This window comes from Epinephelus fuscoguttatus, linkage group LG14 (genome assembly GCF_011397635.1).
Source record: "Epinephelus fuscoguttatus linkage group LG14, E.fuscoguttatus.final_Chr_v1".
NCBI lineage: Eukaryota > Metazoa > Chordata > Actinopteri > Perciformes > Serranidae > Epinephelus > Epinephelus fuscoguttatus.
The window spans coordinates 21,001,348-21,015,425 of record NC_064765.1 but is presented as its reverse complement, the minus strand read 5'-3'; the positions used below and the strand labels follow the sequence as shown (position 1 = coordinate 21,015,425).

Genomic DNA, 14,078 nt, shown 5'->3' with positions numbered 1-14,078 from the left:
CGCCAGATTCTTGCCAATACACAGCCCTATCGCAATACAGTTTCAAGTCACCTGATGAAAACCCAGGTTTGACAGATTGGCTCAATCTGAGCTTTAATGAATAACAATTTTCCCGAACTGGTTTTACAATTCACTTCAGTCTTTCTGAAAATGAGACATCCTGTTACAGTTAAATCTGTTCATAAGATAATTGCGATCTGCCCTGTGTCTGAAGCTTATTATCTGTAAGGTGCTTAAGAATCAAAAACATGATCTGTGTTTTTAACCCTGCTGCTTTATGAGCAGATGGAGGTGGGTGTACACAGATCTCCACTAATGGCAGGCGGCTTGGTATTTGGACTAGGGATGACTTTTTATGAGTTAATCACTGAGAATATTTTTGACTGGTTACACATGTAAGTCTATGGGTTTGTTTTGCTACTCTTCAGTTCACTGCAGTGGTCACCACACTGGGTCTGGTGGGAGTTAGCTAGTGGCGCCGCTCATTCGACAAGTGCTGCTAGTAACATTGCCCGGCCCAACGGCATTGCTGTGGAAGCAGTTTGCTCAACCTCGGTCTACAAGGTTTGCCCCAGTAAGTAAGCAGCTCAATTTTGAGCTACATAATCCATTTAATTGTTAATTATGTTATCACTGTTAGCACCATTATCAGTGTCAGCATTGCTAGTGATGTCAACATAGCTAACAATGCTCAAGGGGTTTTGTAGCTCCACAGGGTGGCAACCATGTTTCTATTGCAACACCATCCAGCCACCGGGACAGCAAAACCAGTGTACTTGCCGGATAAGCTGTGCTGCTATCTAACTCTATTGGAGAAAAATTCTTTCAGGTCCAATTCTATGGCTGGTTCAGATGAGTTTCACTGTGCAGTAGAGACAGAAGTTTTCAACGAGGGTGCAGAATTCCATCTGAAGATGAACTCTAAGAACAAGATTTTTATAGTATTACTTTCAAAGGCTTGGCTAAAACATTGGGTTGTGGGCTGGGCTCATCAACAGGTCTGGACAGGATAATTAACAATGCCGTGTGATTCAGTCTGCCCTAATCCTCTCAGCATCTCTGCAATTGTAATATCTCTGTCTGCAGTGGAGGAGGTTTCTGGATAATCAAATTCACATGTGGGGTCAATGAATCTTCTTTGCGATTGTCTTCTTGGATGAGTAGCTCCAACAATTACACAAAGGGATCTTTAATCAATGTTAAATAGTTTGTAACTTAATCAGAAGAACAAGATCAAGCTAAAAATATAAGGTAAAACATTTTCTTACATAACTCCTACCTGAGTGCTGCACTGTGCACACTGGTAAAGGCTACCTATCCAAAGGAGACCGCAGGGTGGGCTGTGGGCACTATGTTTCCACACATTAATGAAGCATCACAAAATTTCACCACCTCTAAACGGATAGGGACACTAAACCACACAGAGTCAATGGAGCACTGGACTAAAAAAAGGTCTCTTGTATTGGATGTCAAGTTGGGTTTTTTTCTTAAATTGACTGATAAGCTAGTGGTTAATGGGTGTCAGGCTCCTGAAAGCAAAATTAACCAAATCTAACACCCCTAATTTGAACTAACCCTTTAAGAAAGAGAAGCGCAATCATTCGACCGATAAAATCTTCAAATATGCATGACAAAAGGAGAATGGATATAGCTTTAATGCCACATGTAATTGTTATATCAATGAACTGTGATAACCTGACACTTTAATTCCTTTACACAAAGCAGAATCAGTGACATCATTGTTCCTTTTCTGCTCCAGTTTCGTCTCAGTATTGCTTCTGGGGGGGAGTGCAGCTTTAACATTTAATGCCAACTCTAACATCTCATTCTTGCCAATGGTCAGCTTGATGTTGCATTTTATCTCTAAGTGTTACTCCCTGACTTTGCCTCTCTTGCCTATCATTATCTATCTGTTTTTCTTTCCCTGTTGTTTTTGGTGAGTGGATTAAAAAATAATGAAAAGCATTTGACTGGCTTTGCCCCGACCAATGGTCGCCCTTGAACATGAGAGACACACAGCTGGCTGTTGTCTGTTATCCAGGCAGCAGAGTGACGCCCCTAAGGCCCAGCTTTGATCTGCTGTCTCTCTTTTAGTCGACTGCAGATACATGATCATACTGTAACTAACACCTGAGCAACAGACATGAGACTCTAATCCGGCAGCTTTATTACATGGACACAGGAGGAAACACTGTATGTCTCTTTGTGTTATCGACTGTTGCTGGTTGTGAAGGTGAAAAACAATCGCACAAAGAGCTATAAAAAAGCAAGACAGTCTCAAAAGATGAAGTCTGCCCTGAAAGCCTGCCAAAGAAATCCTGAGAGGAGACAGACCATGAAAATGAGACGTGTTGCAGGAAAAAGAAAAATGAATGAATGCAAAAGTGATGAAGTTTGCACCTCTGAGGAAAAGCTGAAATGAGGGATCATATTAAAACCAGCACGATATCTGACTGCTGAGATAGCGCCTAATTCCCGACCATGTTGGAGGCTCGGACTAATCAATTTACGTCTTCACCCAGCTACTCTTGGGTCAACCTTTAATGTTTCGTTTGATCTCAAAAAAAAGGATCAAGTTGCACACATTACCGTTTATGCCTCTTAACGTCAGGGTGAATTTCATACTTATATTAAACCAACGGGATTACACTGACTTAAACGACATTAAGCAGCACATACATGTTGAGGTGAGTTTATATTAACCCTAAAGGTCCACGCTGGTTTAAATAAAATCGCTAAAGTGGCAAGCTGACTCTGACTGCCTACACTAATGAGATTCAAACTCTACTGATTAAGTGCAGATCAGACTTTTTTCCCATTTACAGAGCCACATGGGAACTGAGAGGTACAAAATAAACACAAATGATTAGTTTCCATTAACACTGCATGCACATAAACACACACAGTTAATGCTGTTTGAGTCACAGCTGATCAGTCAACAATCAAAACAAAATCATCTGCAGTTATTACCTGTGCCAGAGTGACTTCTAAAGCGTACATTATCATTGCAGTCATACCTCTGCAGTCATTAACTAAGAGCCTTGTTGGTTTCAGTATGAATTAGTAATAAAGTACTGAAGTAACCCCAAATCCGTTTATGTAAGTCTCTGTTGCAGTCTGCCAATATCTTCAATAACATTAAAAGCTGAAGTCAAATCACAACAGGGGCCTAAATGGAAATCTAAGGATGTAATTCATCTGTTTTTTGTTACGGACAGGAAGCAGGGTAGTAAAATGTAAACGTATATAGCACAGACAGAATGACAGGGTGGATTTGGTGTCTTTGTACTCTATCCTTCTTGCATATTTAAAATTGTTTCATCATATCAAAAGCATTATTTCAAAATCCTTTTTTGAATTAGCAGAGGCATCTGATTGTGAAAAAAGCACTTTCTCTTGAAGTTAGACGCTCAAAGATCTCCGTTTCCGTGTGTTTGTTGGCAGAGGCCTTTACACACCAGGGGCATTATTCATTTATTTTCATGCAGTTAATGTGAACGTCAATATATTTCTCAAATTTTGTTTTACCATGGATACTTTTTCATTTGGAATTAGTCTTTTTTTTGTTTTTGGAGTGGAGGAGGGGACAAAAGTTTGGAACAAGGGCTGACTTTCAATAGATCACAGCGAGGGAGCTACTCTGTTACAAACGAAACCCTGACCTAAAATCAGGACCGCACATGATTTAGCACCAGGTTCCTCACAAGCGACATCATTTGTTTTTGTTTTTTTTTTCTCAGAATAAGGTAGGGATGCATCAGTTTACTGGCTGAACATTGCTATCAGCCCATATTTGCCTTGTTGACTACCATCAGCCTATTGCAAATAAGATGACATTTACCGATGGCAACGGCCAATATTTTTTTGTTCTATCATATCAATTTTACGCAGGTTAAAAAAGCAGGGCTTGAGATTAACTGCCACAAATTTAAATAAATGAGCCAGTACAAGAAGACTACAGTGACTGTTTGGCAAATGGGCTCTGTGATCTCACTGTGTGACGAGATGGCTGGTAGCGGCCAGCAACAAACAATGTTTGGGACGAAAAGAGATCTTCCCATTCAAGACGAAAGGATGTGGTAAACTCACTATAGTCGCATCAGAGGACATTCCCTATTGTTTCCCTGGTAATGCTAATTTTTGAACGAATCCATGTTAAAATTGGCATGAGGAGAGCTAGTTCAAGATAGCTTTAAGCAGCCAGTGGACGCAACAAAGAGCACACAGACGTTGCATAGAGTGCCGAAGTCACGCTCCTTCCAGTAGAGCTCATGGGACCTTAGATCGGAAAAAATATGAATGGCAGTGAATGGGGAGAGCAATATTATCTTTTGTTCCTGTTTGAGTTGCGAAATGAAATCTAAATATGTTGTTAATGAATTTAAAACATAAATTTTAAGGTCAAGAAAGTCATACTTTGTGGTAAAACTGTTGAGATATAAGCTTTTTAATTAGAAAGACTCAAGAGTACACAGGAGGAGGTCGCGTATATGACATCATAGCTTTCGCTCACTTCCTGCAGCTTGGCCTCCCCGCTGAAATTCCACTGTTTTATGATTAATCGATTTATGATTGAAGATGTCTGCGTGTTTTGTGCCAGGTTGCAGTCACTCCAAGCTGCAGGAAGCGAGCGAAAGCTATGACGTCACATACGCGACCGCCTCCTGTGTAGTTTTTCTAATTACGTTTTTTTTCAAAAGCTTATATCTCTACAGTTTTACCACAAAGTATGACTTTCTTGACCTTAAAATTTATGTTTTAAATTCATTAACGACAGCTGTTTCATACATTTTTGTGATTGAATTTGTTCTCATTCAAAGGTAGTGCAATGAAGGGTTTAATTACTTTAAAACAGTTGTAGCGTCGATTTCTTTGTTTACCTGGCACAAAAGGGGGTATAAATAAAAAATAAACAACATAAAAACATCAGTATCGGTATCAGCGGCCAGATTTTTATTTTAAACACTGACCCAGAATTTCAAAGTTGGTACATCCCTAGAACAAGTTCAAATGTTCTGAGCTGTCACACTACATAGAAGGCACTAACCAGTTACATTGTGCAAAATGGATGTCACATCACAACGTCATAACAAGGGCAGACCTGTTGCTGCCGGTATGACTAGTTTTGATGCAGGCAAGTATTCTGCATTTTCATGTTGTGTCGTTTGCCCCACCTCTGTAAATAAAGGTCTTGAGACCTAAAACGAGGCTGGTGAATTTATTCATTTCAACTCCTTTTATAAGCCCTGCAGCTGGCAATATGAAAAGGTTACCACAGCATAGACATTGGGTATGTGTGTATGTATGAGAGCAGAATATTGATGACTGTGCGCTGCTTGTTATTTTTCTCGGGAATGTCGCCACGAGACACCCAGTTAATAAAACTGCAAATGCAAGGGCTTCATCAGTGGGCCTTAAGCTCAGTCACCATTGTGTTACCTCATTCTGCTAGAAAATAGTGACCTAACGTACATTTATTCAAATAAAAATCTTTGAGATTATTACTTTAATGACTAATAGCATAGCTGCATTCTGGCTGTGCTCCCATCTGTGCCATTTTGAAAGATGCTATTTGGCATTTGGCAAAGCTGCGAGGGGAGGAGGGACGAAGGGAATAGTTAACAGAGTCTAAAACAGCAATGGTAACAACGCCAGTGTTTCTACCGTACAACATCAGACTCCAAAATGTAAACAACAGGCCAAAGTCTTGCATTGCATTTACAGGGTTTTTTTTGTACCACACAAAGAGTGCTATCAGCAAGCAAGCACTAAATACTGCTGAAAGTGATGTTGCAGAGCATTCTGCCACTTCCAAAGGACTGAAATGAACCACAAAAGGAGCCACATGCTCTCTTCTTTCAGAATAAAGCAAAGCTATCCCACTTGCTGCTAAACTAGGCTGCATGCTGAAGACGACTCAGGATCAGAGAGGGAGGGGGGTCTGACATAATACTGCGAGTTTTGGCAAAGCTCACGCTGGGTTTTCTCCTGTCACAGAGATTGACTGCAGTAAGAGCCACTTAAACTGGTGCAGCCTCCGTGGCTGCTGAAGCCAAAGAGGGGACAAGCCAAGATACGCACTGCTCCTTTCTCTTTAATAAAAGAAAAGGTGGTGTTGCTGAAGATATGTGAGATAAGGAATTTACTGCCACCTTGTTGGGAAAGCCTCTGGTATGAAGCACATATTCCACAGATACAAGACCATGGGTGCAAAGCAGGTGGTACCACATTAGAAGGGAGAAGCCTGTGTGTAACAGCACATACTACATACATTTACCAGGCAGTTTCTTGAAGGAAAAAAAAAAAGCACTGGCATGAGGCATGATCCAAATCAGGCCTTAACGTGTAAAAGGTGAACTAATGTGCTCCATGGGAACATTTAAAGCCAGATGAAGTCACAGTGATGCCAATGAGCCAGCTCAGTGAGTCTGAGTGAGCTCATCATAATTTTTATGCCCTTGTGCCTCTGCCGGTCATATAAACACTCACTCCGTTCATATAACATTAACCCTGGCAGGATGTGGCAAGCAGGAAGCATAAATAAACATTTTCTTTCGGCAAACGACGTAATTTGCATTCAATGGAAAATGTGTGATAACTGTTCATGCATGGGTTTTTCTGTCACAAGTTGACTGAAATACATCTGACTATTAAACCTGCTTCACTGATACATTAACGTATGTAGTGAAAGGTCATGGTTTCCTCTATAAAAACTAAAACAATTGTACAACATTCTTTTTCTGCAAACCCCACTAACTCTTATGAGAACAGTTGCAGAGCCTGTATCTTGCCAAGCCTTGTGGTTGTGCTGCAGTGTAAATGAATGTAAATCAAATTCCATCAAGTGTGCCTCAAGAGAATATGACTGATGCCGTTTTTCAAAGTGGATGTGAAAACACCTCTGGATGTGTGCTTGGGAATGAGAGAGTCACTGTGTACTCACAGGCACTCAGAGAGATGAAATCAAACTGCAACAGGATCAGAGTAATTAGCTGACTACATACTCAACTAGTGGTCCCTTTTCACTGGAGTGACACAGGGAACAGTAAGGGAGTTGCAGCAGAGCAGCAGCAGCTCGCCTAATTAATTTGTGTTTGCATCAAGCAAACCATACTTTCATGCCCATTTCAGTTTGTGCATAGAAAAAAGAGGAGATGCCATAAAAAATGAGTAGAAGATATTTCAAAAGAGGATTTTTACACTTGGCTGAGGTTATTGTATCGATAAAAGCAAAATGCCAAAAAGTTAGCCAACCGAAGTAAGTGACTTAACGGCTGACCACATATACAGCAGTAATTTGACAGTTAAAATAAGAACCAAATACCTCTCTTTGTCAATTCCACCAGAGGCTAAAAGACGTTCACTTTAAAATACTGACATTTACACGTGCAATGACTTCTGACGCGAAAGGTTTAATTTGGATTTGGGTATTTGTACATTCTGTAACTTACACATTACAGCCTTAGAGCATCTTGTCCTCTCTTGTAATTTAACTAGGACTTTATGGGAATTTTTTCAATACTGGTTGACTTATTATGCTTCTGAATCATGAAAATACAAACTGGAGGAGAAAATAGAGTTTGGGATTAATTATTTAGGCAAAATGTTTTATGCATAAATGTCTCTTTTTGAATACTAGCCCAATATTTCTTGCATTTCTAAATGAGATAATTCCATATGAAAAAATATGTTAAAGTTATTAAATTGGAAAGGCCAAATGTCTTTATAAATATTTGTTCTTTTTTTTGTCTTTTATTATGTATTTTGTCATTTGCTCAGTTATATTAATACTGTAGTCTGTATTCCAATGTCATATGTGGTTGCCTTTGTGACTGTAGATAAAAATAATAAATTGAAAAATAAAAATCAAAAAATAAACAAATAAAACTTAATGGCTAACTGTCCACGGCAACTTCCGGTTCACTGAAGAGATGAAAAATGGCAGCAGACGAAAACATTAGATATATGTGGAGCGATGAGGAGACATTAAATCTCCTCAAATTAATAATAAAACAAACATAAATGCCACAATTGTTTTATTTCCACAATCTAATTTAGCTGGAGCGGTGTCTTCTTCTGCAATTATATAATGGCGTCTGACGGAAGAATCTGCGCCACCTACTGTTTATGTTACATCACTGCTACAATTAACCAACTCCGACCGTTAGCATACTGTAAGCTAACGGCCGGAAACTAACCCATATTTCTGGAGAGTTGGTTAAATTTTGCGCTGTATTTTAATAGAGACCTGTGTATGGTTGGCAAATTGGTTTAATTAATCGTTTAAAAAGAAAATAAAGTATACAGGACTGAAAAAGGGAAAAGTTTCAGTGTGGTTTCACATTTCCTCCTGCCTTAGCTACAGAAACAAGTAGGGTAACAATGGTGAAAGTGGATTACAGTACTTACTTATCAACATGAAGATGGAGAGAAAAGTGTTGTAGATTTTTATATAATCCATGGCTCCCGTTTTTCGGCAGGTCCACAGAGAGTCCGTGTAGTTTTTGGCACCTTTACCTCCTCATGAATACGGTCACACACAGGCTCGTGAAGCTCACAGTAAACGGACACAGACGCGCGCGCTCCTACGGACAGTGTTGTTGTTTCTCCAAGTTGCGCACTGTTACTCATTCCGGTGATGCTGATGCTGCTGCAGCTCCCAGTGACGACAACCCCACTCTCTTTCTCCCTCCCTTTACTCCCCCTGCTCTCTCTCTCTCTCTCTCTCTCTCTCTCTCTCTCTCTCTCTCTCTCTCTGTTAGTCACTACTCATAAAGGCTCCTGGTCCTAAAGACATTCATTTTCTTAGGTTGCACTCTCCACTTTTTGCTCTCAAAAGAGTTTTGTCTTTATGCTCCGGCTGCACATGCAGACTCCAGCTTGTCCATGAAGAATAAAGATGAATCATTACAACAAAGAGCAGAGGCCAGAGATAATTATTATACAGTGTTGAAGGAATTATTCAGATCTTTGAGTGAAGTAAAAGTGGCAGAGGTGTAGATTTCGAGGGGGATGCAGGGGACATGTTCCCCTCAATAAAAGCTTTACAGTTACAGGTTTTAATTTCTACAAAATTTAGTACACTTCAACCATAAACTGACGTGGAAAAAAACTTGATACTTGAAACAAGTTTGATGCATAAAATATTCTAGTGGAGAAGCCCTAAATTCCCTGGGTGTTTCTCAAGGTCAAGGAAAGATCCTAAAATGGCTGAATTTCAAGGACGCTACGTCATCAAATCCCGCCTCCTTCAAATTCTACCAAGGACAGAGCCCTACCTTCAGAGAATTATCATGGATGCATGTGTGCAGGCATAAAGTTCCCAAAATTGAAGTGAAGGCAGGGCTTCTTCAATGAAATCTGTGCCTCAGCAGAATATAGATAAATATGTCATTTATTTGGATTAATATCTCCAGGATTTATCATAAAAGCATAAAAAAATACTGACAGAAACCTCACATTTTATGCTTTGGCACATTTCTTAACTTCTACCACTCAGTACCAACACATTATTATCATTACCAGTCCTCATTTTTGCTGCATTTAATCGTAGGTCACTGTTTATGTTGTTAGGTAGGAGTTAGCTGACATTTTTTCTAGCTAGGAAACGTTACAGGTGGTCAGTACCACTGTCCTCTGTTTGAATTGGAATGAGAGAAGCTAGCTGTTGGGTCATGTGCATGTGTTAATATTAAAGCCAAGGTGCTACTGACTAGCTAACTGACTGGATGTCCATTAACATTATAACTCCTATTGTGTGTATTTGTTATTATTATTATTTTGTAGATTCCAAGCACTTTTCTTTTTTTGAAGTGTATTTTTATTTATGTATTTGTATTATATAATACAGACAAGAAGGAAAAAGGCAGAGACAAACATTGAAAAAGTCAATTACTGTAAATGTGTTAATGTTACATGTTGTGCATTGCATTTCAAATAAAAGTCCAAAAAATAACCCCAAGGTCCATTTTTGGTATTTTTGGTACTCACTATAGGGGGCTGGTTTACTCCAGAAACATACATACTGTTTATGCATATGTTGAGGAGCTGCTGTGTCAAAATGAGTTATCCTCCCCCAGAAATTAGGGTTACGATATGTTTTTTTTATGATTCCAATCCATTCCTCTTTTGCTGTGGCTCAGCATTTAAATAACCTTTATCAGATTTGATGGTTTAGTCACAGACTTTCCCAGAAAGTGTTGTGCTTTTCTTTCACAAATGTGGGAATGAAATTAAGTTAAAATGTACAAAACAGTAAAATTTATGTTGCCTCGCCGGGCAGCTCTCTGGGTGCTCAGCACCCCTAAACCTCTGATCCTAGACTCGCCCCTGCTGTGATTAAGATAAAACATAAAAGTTTTTAAATGAATCATTCATAGCAGTGATGGAGCTCTAAGCGCCACACTAAGTGCCTACCTGTTTCTTTTTTTATAAGTAAAATCCAGAAATATATTCTTTAAAGTTATGTGACTCTGAAAATACTGCCTACATTTGTTCAAATTGTACAACAAAATTAAAGAGTGCCAAAATTATCACACTAACTGAAACCCCCTCAGTCTGCCGAGAGTTAATGACACTCCTTAGCCTGTTCCATTGTGTGAATGACTCTTGCCTTGCCTGTAGGATTCTTCCACACCCTTGAAAAGCAGCACACACTGGGGCACCTGGTGGCTCAGTGGATAGAGCAGGCACCCACATACAGTATGAAGGCAATGTCCCAGCTGCAGCAGCTGCGGGCTTGATTGCAGCATGTGGCCATTTGCTGCATGTCATACATTTCAAATATGTTCTTTTACTTTTAAGTATAAAGGTAAAAGAACATATCATTTTAAAGGGCCTTTTCAGAGTGTTAAATCCTTATCTAATAAGTACTCAGTTGCCATTTTATTAGGTAACTATTAGTTTAATGAGGTACGCCTTGTTAAAACTAATTCAGTCTGATACAACAGTGCTGCAAGCAATCCCACCTTCTTTTAGCTTTTGATGTTCAGTTTTTGTCCAAAGTGTTTGGGAGATTGATGATTGAACTGTATGATCATTTTCAGTCCTAGACTCTTATCAGAGCACAGATGATAGTCAAGGACTCAAAAGTTTGCTGCTGTTTTTATAGATGGTTTTATTATTTTTTTGCACATTGAGCGCCCTTCTTTTTTGTGCACAGATGTCCCTGAATAAATTGACTTTTCTTTTGCATTGATCTTTGAGCTTTCTGTGGCTGTCCAGCCCAGCTGTATTGGTGTGTGGGTCTCCTCTCTGCTGTCCTTTCTTGTTTGTCTATTGTACCCACACAGCCAAGACAAACTTTTTTGGTGCCATGGGTTGACGCAGTTTCACAGCAGCCCTGAGAAAATCAATGTTTCCCAGAGCCCAAGATGGCGTTCTCAAATGTCATGTTTTGCCTACCATCCAAAGATATTCAGTTTACAGTCACAGAGGAGCAGAGAAACCAGAAAATATTCACATTTAAGAGGCTGAAATCTGAGAATTTAAAAAAAAGACTCAAATTGATTGATTATTAATTTAATAGATGACATCTAATGCTATCATAATGATATTATTATACAGAGAGGTGTTTCTGTTAATTTGTCCAAACCTTTATATCAGTAAGGGTATGCTAAGTAACAGATTGCAGGAATGTTATATTAGACTGTATTCATTTCAGCTAGGTGTACCTAATAAACTGGCAACAAAGTGTGTTATTGTTATCATTAATTATGTGTTTCATGTAATAAACATTTTAGTGTTTTAGCTGGTCAAGGTAAAGTAGTTTTAAGGACTTTAATGGTTGGTTAGTACAATACATCCTATTTTATGTAAAATCTTTGTCCACACACAGTAACTGTAGCTGTCAAATTCATGTTGTGAAGTAAAAAAAAAGTGTGATATCTGCATCTAAAATGTAGAGATGTAAAAAAGCATAAAAGGGAAATACTTCAAAGCATAGCCTGCAGTCATACTTGGGTTACTTTGCTCTGCTGCTCTTTCATATCAACATTTTAATTCATAGGACATAAAACTGTCAATATTCAAAAAGAAGTCCAGGTACACATTTTTAATGGTTCAAGGCTGAATTGCTGGAGTCCCAAACTCCAAACATAAAAGACCTGATCTAGATTTCTTTCCCCATTTACTTCTGTATGTAAGGCCGTGTGTTTCTGATGAACTGAACTAGACGCACATAAACACACATCGCCTCTGTGTTGAGATCAAAGTGGACTACTGCAGTGTTATGCTCATGACGACTAAATACATGTGCAAGTAAAAATGTTGCACTTATATTGTTGATGAATCACTGGTGAGTATGGAAAACTGCGGATTTCTGGGATTACACACAGAACACTGCAGATGTTGATGCGGATACATTGTAATAAAATGAATAATCAGTCTTTATCCTTTTCATTTTGTGGAGTCTAAACACACAGCAGTATTTGTGCTTTCTTACTGACTGAATAATTAAATGTGTGAATCCACATCAAGCGGAATTTCAGAAGCTTTTTCATGACTTTTTCATTTTGTTTTAAGTGCAAGTAAGACATTCAGTCCTGAAACCTGAAAAAAAGTTAAACTCACAACCAAAGTTGCCTTAAACGCACCAAAAGATCTAAATATAACTTTGGCTCTTTGTGTGTTTTCTTGATTGCATTTCTCTCAACATAAGGATGAACCTTTATGATACTTCAGTCATTCAAGACCAGCTACATCAGCCCACTGGAGAAAGAGTACCTTGTGTTCAGCTGTGAACCACTGAAGTAGTCTGAATAACATGTGTGTCACCCCTCAGAGCGTTTCACACCACTGATTTACATAGCAACAACAAAAGTGAGTGTGGAGTGGGAGGAAAAGAGCTTCAGGATAAAGAAACAAGGAAGGATCTGAGGAGGATTGTAACTTCTTCTTTCAAGGGTGTAAATTGTCTCTGTGGTTACGCAGCCAGGAGGTATTCTTGATTTTCAAGAGCCCGTCCGATTCATCAGGGGAGGTTTAACTTTGCTGAACGATGGAGACAGTACTGAAAGAAGAGGCAACAGAAGGTGCGATCTCATCCAAGTACAACAACTCATTAACAGAAACGTGCTAGTGAGTCATGGACGACGATTTTCTCTTGGCTCTTTAATGACTGTTTTAACTTTTGGTTATTAAAAGTCCTTTGTGCCGAATTACCTTGTCATACTATGCCTATTTGCATGTGAAGCATGTATGTAATTCCCTGCTGTATTTCTTGTATAAGAGGTGCTTCACAAATCAAGTTTTTTGTTGTTGTCGTTAATAAGAGGAATACATTTCCACAATTGACCTATGGCTAAGCCACACCCTCCTCCACTCACTCGGACAGACTATCAACATTCAGTGACCAGCGCCATGGCAGGTGTCACAGTACACGGCATTATGCAGGAGGCAATTGATGATTTTTGGGGACATAAGGATCAGATGTCATTGAGAAGTAACCAAAAGGGCCTAAACTACACATTGGAGGGATATATTCGTAATTTTATTGTTGAGAAGGTTGATGAAAAGCTTAAATTACAACCCAAAATTTACAGGTCACAGTGTACGCTTGTGAACCGCATCTCGTTGCCGTCGCCATCAAACACAACAAGATAAAGTGTCACTGAAGTTAAGGTTTTTGGCTCAGAATATGAGAAAAGGACAACGGCCTTTTTACCATCTTTACCAAGAGTGTCTCTCCGATAGTTTGGTGCTACAGTATTTACACTGAATCATTAAGCATAACGTTTGCCAACCTTTGTCATCTCTGCAATTACAGATAAGTTAATGAAGTTAAGCTACAGATGTTAACGTTAACTTAACTAGAGCCCTTTGGACAACAGCTAACAATGATGTACGATCACCAAAGTACAAAACTAGAACAAAATAGGCTAATGAACTCCCAGCAAACAAGGTGACATGATGAACAACGCAGCTAGGAGCTAACGTTAGGCTAACTTTAGCTAACGTTAGCTAGAAATGTTAAAGAAAACTTTATATTTCTTTCCAGCAAAGTGACAATATGTTGCCTCAAACACAATGTTGACTTACCTTAGAACAGATGTAGACATCATTGTTAATCTTATTCATGT

At 39.1% G+C, this 14,078-nt stretch overlaps 1 protein-coding gene across 3 annotated transcripts in view; it reads right to left on the bottom strand.

Annotated features, from left to right (window-relative positions):
- The window catches only part of ltk (leukocyte receptor tyrosine kinase), an 84,439-nt gene extending 75,759 nt beyond the window's left edge, over nt 1-8,680 (bottom strand). For all 3 annotated transcript variants that reach the window (XM_049595724.1, XM_049595725.1, XM_049595726.1), the window contains exon 1: nt 8,410-8,680. In XM_049595724.1, coding sequence (XP_049451681.1) covers nt 8,410-8,461 — 52 coding nt within the window. In that variant the 5' untranslated portion in view covers nt 8,462-8,680. The remainder of the gene's footprint in view (nt 1-8,409) is intronic.
- Nucleotides 8,681-14,078: the final 5,398 nt, after the last annotated feature.